Raw genomic sequence first — 15175 nt, forward strand, 5'->3', positions numbered from 1 at the left:
GTTTGTATGGTTAGGAAAAATACAATTTTCAATATTAAACTTACCCGATAATCATGTAGCTGTCAACTCCGTTGCCCGACAGAATTCTATGGAGGGATACGCCAGCTATCACAATACTAGAAGGGGGTGTACTTACCAGCGCCACCTGTGGCCAGGTACTCAATCATTTGTTGTTGACACCTCCTCAATTATTCCTCTGTCGTGCTTCCGGCTAGACGTTCTGGGATACGCTTATGGTCTTCGAGTTTATTCACGGATATTTGGTGAAGTATTCTCTCAGATTAACGGCTGTCGCTTTACTGGAATCCTTCTTATATTAGCTAGATAGCTTTTATATAATACTGATATAACGGTTAACGAATTTTGCTTGTTTTTGGATCACCCTTTGGCTAACTCTTTGAAACAAGATGTCTGACGTTTCGCAAGCCCCCTCCCATAGACGATGTAGGTCTTGCAATAGGCGTATTCCGAAGGCCTCGGTAGATCCTCACACCGCTTGTTCTGACTGTAGGGACAGGCCCTGTCTATTAGAAAATCGATGTGAGGAATGCGCCGGACTTTCGGAATTGGAATTTGTCCGTCTTTTAAAATATTCATCTAAGTTAGAGAGAGGTAGAGTTAGGAGAAGTTCTTCTCACTCTTCTATGTTTTCCTCACCTCATGATCCCCTACCTTTTCCTACCCCTGTAGTGGCTACCCCCGAACCTACTGTGTGCCCTCCGCCTGATATGTCAGTTGTTTTGCGTGCTATTCAGGCTTTAGGCGATAAAGTAGAATCAGTGGTAAGTGACCATAAGTCTCTGATGGCCGAAGTTAAAGAACTGAAGGTCAAGAGTGCAGTGGGTGGAATTAGTGCCAGTGCTGTGACGAGTGCTAGTGTCGGTGCAGTGCCAAGTGCTAGTGGTGCCAGTGTGGTGCGTGAGGATTTTTCTGTGCGAGCCAGTCGTCCTCCCAGTCCGGGACCTCTTGCAAGCTCCCATGCCCAGGGGAGAAGCAATGTCGAAGGGCTTAAGGGTTCGACAGGCCTTGTTAGGCGCACAGAACTATCCTCGGTGGTTGCGGGCGTGTCTTCCTTAGACCGTCACTCCCACCTGCAGACGATTGAGCCCGTCTTATTCTCGTCCGCTGATCAACTAGCAGGGAAGAAACGTTGGTCTCAGGTCTCGAGACCGCTTAAACGTAGAGTCCAGTCCGCGAGTGCTCAGCCAGGTTGCAGTCATTGGCTCAGGTCTGACTCGCCTCAGTCATCTGTCGACTGTACTCCGCCCAAGAGGAGTAAGGTTCTGCCAAAACAGAGCCCGACTGTGACTTTACCTCAGTCTGTTATCGTTTCTGCCGATCCCAAGTGGACCCTGCTTCAGTCCATGCAAGCTCAGCTTTCGGACTTGATGCGTGAGTGTCGGGCTGAGAGTGTTGCACCTCCTCCTCCGCCTACACTCCCTCCGCCTGTTCTCGCTCCGCCTGTGCTCGCCCCGCCTGCACTTGCTCCGCCTGGTCGCAGCACCATCTGCCAGGCGTACGATGTTGAGCCACTTTCGGAGTTCGCTGTTCCCAGTGGTGTTCAGCCTCAGCCTTCTTTAAGGCAACCCTTGCTTTGGGATCAGGAGAGTTATTCCACTCTTCCTCCGCCTCCCCTTGCTGCTCCACCAGTGGTGCAACTCTCGGTTGGGGTACAACAACCTCTCCCCTCCGTGAGTCTGTCTGCTCAGCCATCGCTGCAGCGAGCTCAACCCTCCTCAAGGCAAGCTCCTCTACACCCTGGACTTGCGCCTCAGGAGCCTCAGCTTGCGAGAACTTTACCTTGTTCTGCGCAGCCTCAACCTCATCATGCTCCGCTCATCTCACAGGAACAGGAACGGACTACTCCGCCTCCGTCCTCCGCTCTGCTTGTGCAATCCTTGGGTTCAACCTCTCTTGCTAGGAGTCAACCTCCTTCACCCATGCGTCTGCCTTCTGCTTCGTCTGTTGTTCAGCCTTTGCAGTCTGAGCCTCAGGTTTTCCCTCAACAGTTACTGGAAGAGGAAACCACTGTTATTGTTCCTACCCGTTCTGACTCTGCGGTTCAGCATTCTGGTCCGATCGCTTCGCTACCCTCTGCTGATGAGGTGTCGGATGATGAGGAGGCACACCTTGATCCCTCATCAGACGTGGACGAATCTAAGCTTTCTCCATTGTCGATTGATTTTCGTAAGGTCTTGGCTCTACTCAGGGAGATTTACCCAGACCACTTCGTCTCTGCTATTCCCCGCTCTCCACCATCTGAGTTTTCGCTGGGCGTACAACAAGCTAAGTCCAACTATACTAAGCTTGTCCTAGCTAGATCCTCCAAGAGGGCTTTAAGGATCTTAGGGGAGTGGCTGCAGTCTAAACAACACCTTGGCAAGACTTCCTTCATGTTCCCTCCAACGAAGCTCGCTTCGAAAGGTTGCGTTTGGTATGCCACAGGGGAAGCACCAGGCTTAGGAGTACCTGCCTCTGCCCAGGCTGACTTCTCAAGTCTGGTGGACTCGCCTCGGAGAACTGCTATGAGACGCTCGAAGGTTTGTTGGACCTTCTCAGACCTGGATCATTTTCTGAAAGGGTTGTTCAGAGCATTTGAAATGTTCAACTTTCTCGACTGGTGCCTGGGAGCCCTCAGCAAGAAAACCTCTCCTGCGGACAAAGATTCTGCCATGCTAATAATGTCCTGCATGGATAAGGCCATCAGAGATGGATCGGGTGAGCTAGCGTCGTTATTTGTATCAGGGGTGTTGAAGAAAAGGGAACAACTGTGTACCTTCCTTTCCGCCAGCATTACACCTTGCCAACGGTCACAACTCCTTTTTGCTCCACTCTCAAAGTTCCTCTTTCCCGAGGAGCTAGTTAAGGACTTGTCGGCTGCCCTGATACAAAAGGACACGCACGATCTTGTAGCCTCATCGGCTCGTAAGTCTAAGGTTGCCACCTCAGTCCCCAAGACTTATCGCTCCCCAGTGGCTGATACCCCGGCTACGAGGTTCATACCGCCCTTTCGTGGTAGAGCCCCCAGCCGAGGAAGCTCCCGTCCAGACTCTCACAGGAGCAAGTCTAGGAAAGGATCCAGGACCTCTAAGGGAAAGAACTGACTCTCAGATTCTCCAGACAACAGTAGGAGCCAGACTCAAGATCTTCTGGCGAGCCTGGGAGAAGAGAGGTGGAGACGCACAGTCTGTCAGTTGGCTGAGGTACGGTTACAGGATTCCATTCTGCCTCAAACCACCTCTGACCACATCGCCCATCAACCTCTCTCCCAACTACAAAGAAGAGGACAAGAGGCTAGCATTGCAACAGGAGGTGTCGCTACTTGTGCAGAAGAAGGCAGTGGTTATAGTCCGGGACCATCAATCCCCGGGCTTCTACAACCGTCTCTTTCTTGTGGCCAAGAAGACAGGAGGTTGGAGACCGGTGCTGGACGTCAGCTCTCTCAACGAGTATGTCACCAAGCAGACGTTCACGATGGAGACGACCAAGTCGGTCTTAGCAGCGGTCAGACAGGAGGACTGGATGGTCTCGTTGGACTTGAAAGATGCATACTTTCACGTTCCCATTCATCCAGACTCCCAACCTTTCCTGAGATTCGTTTTCGGAAAGGTTGTCTATCAGTTCCAAGCCCTGTGTTTTGGCCTAAGCACAGCTCCTATGGTCTTTACTCATCTGATGAGGAATGTAGCGAAATTCCTACACTTATCGAACATCAGAGCCTCCCTCTACCTAGACGACTGGCTGTTGAGAGCCTCCACGAGTCGTCGTTGTCTGGAGAACCTCAATTGGACTTTAGACTTAATCAGAGACCTAGGTCTATTAGTCAATATAGAGAAATCTCAACTCATTCCCTCCCAATCCATTGTGTACCTGGGAATGGAGATTCAGAGTCAGGATTTTCGGGCTTTTCCATCGGCCCCCAGGATAAACCAAGCCCTAGAGTGCATCATGAGCATGCTGAAGAGGAGCAATTGCTCAGTGAGACAGTGGATGAGTCTCACAGGGACCCTCTCATCACTGGCCCTGTTTGTCGAGCTAGGAAGACTCCACCTCCGCCCTCTTCAATTCCATCTTGCTGCTCATTGGGACAAGGGCTCGACTCTAGAAGCAGTCTCTATCCCTATCAACCAAGAGATGAAGACCACTCTCCTGTGGTGGAAGCACAATCTCCTTCTCAAGGAGGGTCTATCATTGGCCATCCAGACCCCCAATCTTCATCTCTTCTCAGATGCATCGGACTCGGGCTGGGGTGCGACCTTGGACGGACGGGAATGCTCAGGAGTATGGAACAAGGAACAAGGATTACTCCACATCAACTGCAAGGAACTGTTAGCAGTTCATCTAGCCCTGTTGAACTTCAAGTCCCTCCTGCTAGGCAAAGTGGTGGAGGTGAATTCAGACAACACCACAGCCTTGGCTTACATCTCCAAGCAAGGAGGGACCCATTCGAGGAGCCTTTACGAGATCGCAAGGGCCCTCCTCATTTGGTCAAGAGGTCTAAACCTCACTCTGGTCACGAGGTTCATCCAGGGCGATATGAATGTTTCAGCGGATCGCCTCAGCAGAAGGAATCAGGTCATTCCCACGGAATGGACCCTCCACAAGAGTGTGTGCAACAGACTTTGGACCTTGTGGGGTCAACCTACCATAGATCTGTTTGCCACCTCCATAACCAAGAGACTTCCGCTTTATTGTTCCCCTGTTCCAGACCCTGCAGCGGTTCATGTGGATGCTTTTCTTCTGAACTGGTCCCATCTCGACCTGTACGCATTCCTCCGTTCAAGATAATAAACAAAGTTCTGCAGAAATTCGTCTCGCACGAAGGGACACGGCTGACGCTGGTTGCTCCCCTTTGGCCTGCAAGAGAATGGTACACAGAGGTACTTCAATGGCTAGTCGACTTCCCCAGGACTCTACCTCTAAGAGTGGACCTTCTACGTCAACCACACGTAGACAGGTTGCATCCAAACCTCCACGCTCTTCGGCTGACTGCCTTCAGACTGTCGAAAGATTCGCTAGAGCTAGAGGCTTTTCGAAGGAGGCAGCCAGTGCGATTGCCAGAGCTAGAAGAGTTTCCACTCGTAGAGTCTACCAGTCTAAGTGGGAGGTCTTCCGAAGCTGGTGTAGAGCCAATTCAATATCCTCTACCAATACCTCTGTGATCCAAATAGCTGACTTCCTTCTACATCTTAGGAATGAGAGATCCCTTTCAACACCTACGATTAAAGGATATAGGAGCATGTTGGCCTCAGTTCTCCGCCACAGGGGTTTGGACCTGTCTTCCAACAAGGACCTTCAAGACATTCTCAAGTCTTTTGAGACGTCTAAAGAACGTCGTCTTTCCACTCCAGGCTGGAATCTAGACGTAGTCTTAAGGTTCCTTATGACATCTAGGTTCGAACCTCTCCAGTCAGCTTCCTTCAAGGATCTTACCCTCAAGACTGCTTTTCTCGTTTGCCTTGCAACAGCTAAGAGAGTCAGTGAGGTTCATGCCTTCAGCAAGAACATTGGTTTCACAACCGAATCTGCAACATGTTCTTTTCAGCTTGGATTCCTAGCAAAGAACGAGCTTCCTTCACGTCCTTGGCCTAGATCGTTCGAAATACCTAGCCTCTCCAACATGGTAGGTAACGAACTAGAGAGAGTTCTTTGCCCTGTCAGAGCTCTCAAATATTATCTGAAGAGGTCTAAACCTATTCGAGGACAGTCAGAAGCCTTATGGTGTGCCATCAAGAAACCCTCGAGACCCATGTCCAAGAATGGGCTTTCGTACTATATAAGGCTTCTGATCAGAGAAGCACATTCTCACTTAAAGGAGGAAGACCTTGCATTGCTGAAGGTAAGGACCCACGAAGTAAGAGCTGTAGCTACTTCGTTGGCCTTTAATAAAAACCGTTCTCTGCAGAGCATAATGGATGCAACCTATTGGAGGAGCAAGTCAGTGTTTGCATCATTTTATCTGAAAGATGTCCAGTCTCTTTACGAGAACTGCTACACCCTGGGACCATTCGTAGCAGCGAGTGCAGTAGTAGGTGAGGGCTCAGCCACTACATTCCCTTAATCCCATAACCTTTTTTAACCTTTCTCTTGAATACTTTTATTGTTGTTTTTTATGGTTGTTACGGTAGGCTAAGAAGCCTTCCGCATCCTTGGATTTGGCGGGTGGTCTATTCATTCTTGAGAAGCGCCTGGGTTAAAGGTTTGGTAGAGGTCCTTTAGTAGGGGTTGCAACCCCGTGTACTTTGGCACCTTTGGGTTGATTCAGCCTCCAAGAGGAACGCTGCGCTCAGTAAGGAAGACGAACTTTAAATAAAGAGGCAGAGTAACGGTTCTATTCGACTTCCTTACCAGGTACTTATTATTTCATTGTTATTTGAGATAACTGTTATATGAAATATGGGATACTTAGCTATCCTTTAATCTTGTACACTGGTTTTCACCCACCTCCCTGGGTGTGAATCAGCTACATGATTATCGGGTAAGTTTAATATTGAAAAATGTTATTTTTATTAATAAAATAAATTTTTGAATATACTTACCCGATAATCATGATTTAATCGACCCTCCCTTTCCTCCCCAGAGAGAACCAGTGGACCGAGGAATAATTGAGGAGGTGTCAACAACAAATGATTGAGTACCTGGCCACAGGTGGCGCTGGTAAGTACACCCCCTTCTAGTATTGTGATAGCTGGCGTATCCCTCCATAGAATTCTGTCGGGCAACGGAGTTGACAGCTACATGATTATCGGGTAAGTATATTCAAAAATTTATTTTATTAATAAAAATAACATATTATCTTCGAATTTGTCATATTTGGAAGATCATTCCACAATCTGGTTATAGCTGGAATAAAACTTCTAGAATACTGTGTAGTATAGAGCCTTATGATGAAGAAGGCATGGTTGTTTGAATTAAATGGATGCCTAGTGTTATGTGCAGGATATAAAGACAGGATAACTATACTCAAAACAAGGCAAAATTAAAACTTCTTCTGAATAGATTGATCCCCGAAAATGTTAAAGAACTTTCTCAATCAGCCAATTTTTTGTGCAATTGATGAAGAAACAAACCGAATGTTTTTCTCAAAAGTAAACTTGCTATCAAGAATCACACCTAAAATTTTAAAAAAGTCGTATTGTATTAATGAAGAATTATCAATGCTGATATCTGGATGTTGAGGAGTCACTATCCTTCAACAACTTACAATCATACTTTGAGTTTTGTTAAAGTTTTACTTCATGCTCCATAATCTACATATGCAATGACCTTGTTTTCTATGCCAAACCACATACAGTATGTGTATATACAGTGAACCCTCGCTACTTCGCGGTTCGACCATCGCGGATTCACCACTTCGCGGATTTTTTTCATAACCCATATATATATACATATTGGTAATAACAAAATCAACATACTGTACTGAATAATCAATATAATCGATGCAAAAACTAACCTATACACAGATGTGTAAGTAAATGCGTTTGTTTCTTCATTATGATCAGAGAAACGTAAACAAAACATTGGTTGCCATTTTTTATTGTGCTTTTTGGCGTGTTTAGGAAACGCATGATATAAAATCGCCTTTAATATTTGTGCCTGTTTTAGTTTAGGGTACTGTAGTACATGCTTTAAGTGTTCTGTACATTAAAGGGTAGTTTGTTAACAGTACTACGTACAAGGGAAGGTTTTAAAAGTCTGAATATACATGTTGAATAAATAGGTAAATATGGTGTCACTACTTCGTGGATTTTCACCTATCGCGGCCGGGTCTGGAACCTATCTACCGCGATAAACGAGGGTTCACTGTAGTACGAAAACTAATGGGCCAAGAACACTGCCATGAGGATCACCAGATATCAAATTACTATACTGTACTCAAGATGGTGCCCATCAGCAACTACTCTTTGCAATATATTACTAAAAAACTTGGTAATAATGCTTGTCTGCTCCTCCCACGGTGAACCCCCTTCCCACTGGAGTGTTGAGTGGTTCTCCCAAGTAGTTTGTTTTGTCGGCTGAATTAATTCATTTTAATTCTTATTTTTACAATTCTTACGCTGATGATGTCGGCCGGCGAAGGGAGTGCGCAGTCCTTGGTATGTTTCTGTTCTCTCGGGGGACACTTTTCCCATACGCGGATTAGGTGCTCCTCCCAAGGAAGTTTTTTCTTGCATAATTTTTTTATATTCCTCAGCTAGCGATGCCGTACTTCTTTGTTTAGCTAAGAGAGCCTATGTAAAAGAGCAGAGCTGTTCGTTCCTGTGGAATATGCTGTCCCTGCACTGTCACAGTCCTGTTCTCCTGCGCCTGTGGCAGCTCCTGATCAGCATGCTGACTTCGAGGAACTAGTTTCAGCTACATTTTCACACGTAGCGCTAGATACAGACCTTCAACTTAAACAATGCTTGTTGAGGGGAAGCAAAGAGTGCTGCCCGGAGTTCCACCTCAGGGGTTGGACTACTTTCCTTTCCGAGGGAGAGTTATCCTCCCCAGGTATTGGGCTGCTCTCCCTTCCGAGGGAGAACTTCCCTTCATCATCTTTGTCTAGCAACCTTCCCGTCTGCAGGGAAAATTGCTGACAGCTACATATCAGCAGTTGCAGCTTCTTCACCACAGACTACGCTCTCCCCCCTGCTGAGTCGACTCTTCCGTCGGGGGTTGAGCAAAGTCTGAGGCAAGTCTCTCCTGCTGATGGTCACCTGTCTCGCTCGCAAATGAGAACCCCCATAGAGACACCCATCCGCAGACCTTCCATAGATCTTCTTGCTGAGTAGTCTTCCCCTGCATAAGATCGCCATAGTTGTCGGCGATTTTGCCGAGTTTGTGGTCCCGCTCATCGCCCCAGATGCTCTCCTTCACCTCTGGAAAAGAGAAGTCTGTTTGGCTCGTCGCCGACATTTGCCAAACGATCCCCTTCGGAGGATTGTCAAGGACCTCGTCGTTCACCTACTCCTCAGCCCTCACTTTCGCCAAGAGATCTTCAGTCTTGCCGTTCACCCACTGGTTCACAACCCTCACGTGTCTCACCAGACTCGCCGACTGTTCGCAGTCCTCCAGCTTCTCAAAACACATCTGTAACTAGTTAACCGCCAGCAGTTCACTATTCACTGGATTCTCACCGATCGCCAACGTCTCTACGTTACCCAGCCTCCTGTCGATCCCCAGCTGCTCATCATTCTAAGGCAGCTCGTCGTTCACCAACAACTTGCCGATCTCCTTGTTACCCATCATTCTCTTGCTGCTCGCTGTTCACCAGCCTCTCGTCGTTTGCCAGCGAAGCGACGATCACCTGCAGCTCCTCATTTGACAGCTGCTCGTCGCTCTCTAGCTTTGCCTAGTTCTCCTGGGACTTGCCGCTCGCCAGTTCCTAGGCGTTCACCAACCAGCCACCATTCTCCAGAACGCTATCATTTGCCAAACTGTTGGCAATTTCCTTTAGATCGGGGACAGTTGTCCAGACACTCTCCTTCTCGAGCTTCTAGTCGCTCGTCTGGGCATCGGCACTCGCCAACCTGCCGTTCACCAGCACCTCGTAGAGGTTCTTCCTCTCGTTCACCGGTCCGCAAGCGCTGACCATCAGATTCAGATCGTCGTTCACCTGTAGAGTGTAAGTCTGTTTCCCACAGACCTACCTGCAATCATGTTCTCCAAGAACATCTCGCCAGAAAGACGACTCCCGACGATCTCCCATACAGGAAGAATCTACCTTTATGGATCCTAAGGAGCTCAAACAGGCAGCCGCCCTGTTCCGTTCCCCCGTAATGTAGAATCTTCATAGCCGTAGCCGTCCTCTTTTTCTTCCCTCCGGCTGTCGATTGATCCAGGTAGGGAAATCCTACCTTTTCAGAAACCCTCAGCTTCGATCCTCTCAGAGGACCTCTTGGCTAGCGCCGCAGTGGGCAAAGAACCTTGGTTCAATGCCTGATCAGAGTAGTCCACCAGGCCATTATGGGAGGTGTCCCACCTCTACTGTCGACCAGTACACCAAGAATTCCGCTGGAGATACATCCTCAAGAGTCCCTGGCATCTTCCCTCTCTCCCCTGAAGAGGAAATGAGGAGTAGCTGAACTGCAGGACTTATCCCGGACCAATCTGACACTGGTATGGACATCAAAGCGGAGGCTCAGCATCGTCGTTCCCACTCCTCCGCAAGGAGGCTCTCACTTTCATCTCTCGAGCCAATAGTGTCTCTGGCAGGGTTTTTCTCCCCCTCCCCTATCAAATCCAGACCCTTACAGGAGGACGTCTCTTCCTCATCAGGAGAGACATGAACGGATGACCGTTCAAGATCTTCACTCCTGGAGGAATTCTTTCCTCCTCGGAAGGAGCTGAAGGACACCAAGACTCTACCCAAATCTTCGGCAAGGATATCAAGGCCTTCCTAGTAGGGTCCAAGATGACCATTTCTGAACCTTGCAGGGCTTATGCAAGTGACACATCATGCAAGGTACGACCTCGAACCACCCTGAGATGATGTCTCCATGGGTGGATGACGTCGATATCGTCGACTACTATCTTCCTGGAGCAGCTAGTCCGAAGCTATCGGAGGCAGAGCAGGAGTCGGAGCACGCTTTTTGGTTGGTCTTGGCCTGTTTGAGGACCATCAATGGGTTATCTGACCCGGCGGTGGCACCTCAAGAGGGCAATTACTGTACACGGTCTAGGACCATGTCTTTGACACTGTTCTTGTGTGATCCTCCTGTTATCAAGAAAATGCCTCTTGGTCGTGGCTGGGAAAGGGATGCTATGGACATCATCGATGCTCTTACCTAAGAGATAATTCCTTTACTCTCTTCCTCGAGGAGGTTGCCCCGTGACGGGTCCCCTCCTACAAGTTTGGAGTACAGTATGCATCTCTTTCTAACAAGGCCAGGAAAATTTGCAGCTCAGCTACGAGAGAATACATTTTCTCTTTTTCCCACCTATGGACGTGTGAGGGTGATTCTCTCCTTACCAACGCGTTGTGAACACTCACTTGTACGGCCGTCTCAACCATTACGTCTGTGGACAGAACGATGTGTTTTCATTTAGGTCTCCATGCCTCTTCTCCAATTCCGTCTTCTTCTCACGGAACAGGTTAGTTTTACAAACTTTTCAATGAGGAGAAGGCATACGGTCAAACAAGCAGTTAGTCCACTGGACTTCCTGGGTACATTCGACCACCAGGACTCATACTCCTAGATTCTGGAATGCCGTCATCAAGGAAGTATCTTCGACCATCTAGTCTTGCTCACAAGAAAGTTTATCCTAGTGTCGACCTAGTTTGACAGGATCAGCTTTGTTCTCTGAAGAATTCAGTATGACGGACTGATCCTAACAGACTCGACGGATGACCTTCGTTTTCACCGAGACTTCTCCCATAGTTTACCGAGATATGAGGATTGAAGTAAATCTCGAGAGACACCAACACCTTATCAAAGACAGGTACCCTTGGATATGTTCATCGTCGTCATGCAGAAGTTTTTTCCGCAGATCGATGGGATCATAAGAGGAGGGTGACAGGAGTCTTCTTTCTACGAGATGCACTTTCAGCCAGCAGTGGTTATGTCTCTTAAGTAACTGTCTCACTTGGGTTCATGAACCCCGCATTGGATTCCTTCGAATCCAGCCTACTCTGGGGTACGAATAGGAACAGAAATAGGATCTCCCCCTATTTAGGGGGTCTCTTTGAGACCCGAGAAGACGGTTGACAAATGGAATCTTCTCTGAGGAGTCGACTTCCTCGCCTCTTCCCCAAATTGAATTTTTCCTACAGATACATCAAAGAAAAGGACGGGGGCATGCTGTACTACTCGGCCTCTTGACTTTGGTCAGAGTCCGAATGGTATCTCCTCTTAAACATCTCAGAGATGAGGGCAACCCTTCTGCAGGTAAGGGGTACCACCCCCTTCTAGGAGAACTCAGTTTTAACCTCCAGCTCTTTTTCTCAGACAACACCTGATGTCGACCTTCAACTTGAGCTAGAACTCGCGGAGGGGAAATGGAGAGTGCGGCCAAGAGGATTGCCTCTAGGTGCTGGAACTCTTCCTTTTGTTATGGTCTCCCCCCTGGGGGATTCCTCCCACAGGAATTGGGGTCGCCCATTCTCTGCCATTGCCCCTCAGAACAGGCTTCGTCATCAGCAGTCTTGTAGACTCGTCTCACCTAATTATGTAGATCCTGAGAGATCCTACGGAAATTGGACTCCTCCTTCCCCCTCCCTTGATCTTCAGAAATAGGCCATCATACTTATCTGACCCAGCAGACTCATCTTGTCAGCAAGATTCATCTTGCCCAGCAGACTCATCATGCCCAGTCAACTCATCTGCAACTCCCTAAAAAGCAGTACTGTATCTTTGCTGTGATTTCTTGCCTCGGAGCTATCCAGCTCCTACTCTCTCAGGGAGTCTCTCCCACAACAGGTTGCAAAGAGAATGTCTGGATACGTGTATTGATCTTTGGTTTCAGCCATCTAGGCTAAGTGGGCTGTAAGTTAATATCATGGAAGGGGTATCCCTCCCCTTGATACCACTGTGCTAGCATTAGAGGTGTTCCTCGGCTACCTTCAGGAGGAAAGCTTATCTTGGTCTCGGCAATGAAAGGTCACCACTAGGAGCCTCGCCTTTAGACCGAAAGGGTTTAACTTTTCCTCCACGTCGGTATCGCCCGTCCTCATACGAAGTCTCTAGCCTACGGACCCTTAGTCGGAAAGGAGACCTCGATCCAGGACTCCAAGCAGCAGATGTTCACCTGACCTTGATGATAGGTCTTCCCCTCATGTTGGCCTCTACCAAGAGAGGCGGTGAACCCCATGGGACACCCTTAACGTCTCTCATTCACGATGATGGACCAAGTACGTAATCCTCGACCTTGTTTCTGGCAGCTCAGGTCCCAGAATCTGAACCCTTCAGTCTGGGAGTCGTTCGCAGCATGACCAATGATCCAGATCAACTGTTACTATGCCAAAGAGAAACTGGAGGCCCTTCCTCAAGGAAACTACAAGAGCTCGCCCCCAACTGTCGGCACTCTTCGTCAGCTATGGGAAAGTCAAGAGAAGGATCACCAAGGACGCGTTCTCGTCTTGGATTCACAAGGTCACGGACCAAGCATCAAATCTTTATCCTTCTCCTCTTTGAAGAAACCGAGATCTCACAACATTAGGGGCAGGAATACGCCCAAGCATTTATAAGACTACTCTGTGACACTGGCCTTGTCAGCGGGTGTTTAGAAGCGTCAAATGACCTTCACCACCCACTTCCTGCAAGACGTGACCCACAGGAACATGGAAACGTTCTCCATGGATCCTGTGGTGGCATCACAATAAATGGTTTTAAAACCTCAGGCTCCTTGATGGACAAGTAGCTAGTAATAATGATAATAAGAATGAGGGAGAATGAATGACAGAGAATGACTGGCTCATTCTTTCTGTCATCTTCCACCCTGTTGATTAACAGTACCGTAAGCTGACTTCCACTGTCAGTAGCTAAAATCATATCCCTTGTGTAACCTGGTATAGATAGATATACTCGTTATGTCCCCATACACCCCTGGCGAGGTATGATTGGGTAAAGTCCATGGTACCCTCGTAAGAGTCCGATGATTCGGAGAGCTCTTACCTGGACCAGTTACAGTGCTTGTATCACAAGCACACAGCTTACATAGGCCACATACCATGCATAGCACGGTTTTAGCAAGGTGTATGGTTTCCACCAATTATGTGCTAAACAAATAAAGGGGAAAACCTGCAAAATTGCAAGTTGTCACAAACTTCTGCCCTCCCAAAGGGTAAGTCAACCTCTGTAGATAGCGTTGGTTTGTATTTAGTAATGGAACAAATGACAAATTTGGAAGTAACTTGTATTTTTCCTAACAATACAAACCTGTAGCTATTTATACAAATTGGCCCGCCAGCACCAGTCCCCCTTGAAGTCCTACCTCCGAGCAAAGTGGGTTCAGAGCCCAGGTGTGTGAGTGAGTGTGGTAGCTACTAACCCTCCCTCCCCCCACGCTAACTAGCGAATGGGTGTTTAACCCCTGCTTAAAGTATAATGGCTCGTCTTTCAGCTTAGTCGAAAGTAATACCCCTATAAATAGCTATTGGTGTGTATCATTAGGAGAAATACAAATTACTTTCAAATTTGTCATGTTGCAATGTTTTAGTGTTTTCTATTTTAATATATCTTTACCACTTATCTATTTGAATGCTTCTTTTCCTCTTCCATTACAATGCCAATTAGTCTCAACTCAGTTAATCAGATTCTGGAAACCACATGACATCACTTTCCTCCTTTTTGATAAAAAAAAAAAAAAAAGATGATATCCAGGTATTATGTTATATTCATTAAACAATTCTATTGTTTATATAATTGTGTCATTTCTGATCTGATGTTCATTTTTCAGTTTGCTGAAGCATGAACGAACCCATCAAAAAGTTAACAGAATAAGTTTCCAATGTGATGTTTGTAATAAGCGGTATTCACAGTCATCCCACCTCAAAACTCATATGAGGAATATGCATGGAGGTAAGAACTTGTACATTTTTGTAATTATAAATGCACAACTTTTATGTATGACATAATTCAAAATTCTGTGCGAGAGAGAGAGAATTTTTCATATTGAATTTTTTACACTTGATGATGATCTTGCTATGTATCTATCTATACAAAAAGGAAACACATACACCACACACACACACACACACATATATATATATTTATATATATATATATATATATATTATATATATATATATATATATATATAATGTGTGTTTGTGTATGAGAGAGAGAGAGAGAGATTGTAAAACAATAAAAATAACCCAACTCTAAAGGACTGACACTGCTTAGGGTCATTTAATGATCATATGGTGAGAGTTGCGTAAATACTAAACAGTGCAATTGTATAGTTATTGTGAACTTAACGACATGAAAAATTTCCATTTACCTGTACCGTACGGTAGGAATAAAGCTGTAGATTTTAAATTTTTAGATTTGGCTATTGGCTATTTTACAGAAAACATAAAATTATAGAGTATTTCTGTCATGCACCTAGCACTATATCTGAAAGTTTTTATTAACAATTCAATAAAGTCACAAAGACATATAAAACAAAAAATTGTCTAAATGTGGTGTACAGCATATATTGTGCAATACAGTACAGTATGAAATTTTTTTACTACTGTTGTGATCATTGATCT

General features: G+C 46.7%; 1 protein-coding gene across 2 annotated transcripts in view; it reads left to right on the plus strand.

The window, feature by feature from the left end:
* LOC137649167 (uncharacterized) overlaps positions 1–15175 on the plus strand; it is a 124788-nt gene that overhangs the window by 21639 nt on the left and 87974 nt on the right. For both annotated transcript variants that reach the window (XM_068382168.1, XM_068382160.1), the window contains exon 3: positions 14380–14501. In XM_068382168.1, the coding sequence (XP_068238269.1) occupies positions 14380–14501 (122 nt within the window). The remainder of the gene's footprint in view (positions 1–14379; positions 14502–15175) is intronic.

The sequence above is a fragment of the Palaemon carinicauda genome, chromosome 1, assembly GCF_036898095.1.
Source record: "Palaemon carinicauda isolate YSFRI2023 chromosome 1, ASM3689809v2, whole genome shotgun sequence".
In the NCBI taxonomy this organism is placed as follows: Eukaryota; Metazoa; Arthropoda; class Malacostraca; order Decapoda; family Palaemonidae; genus Palaemon; species Palaemon carinicauda.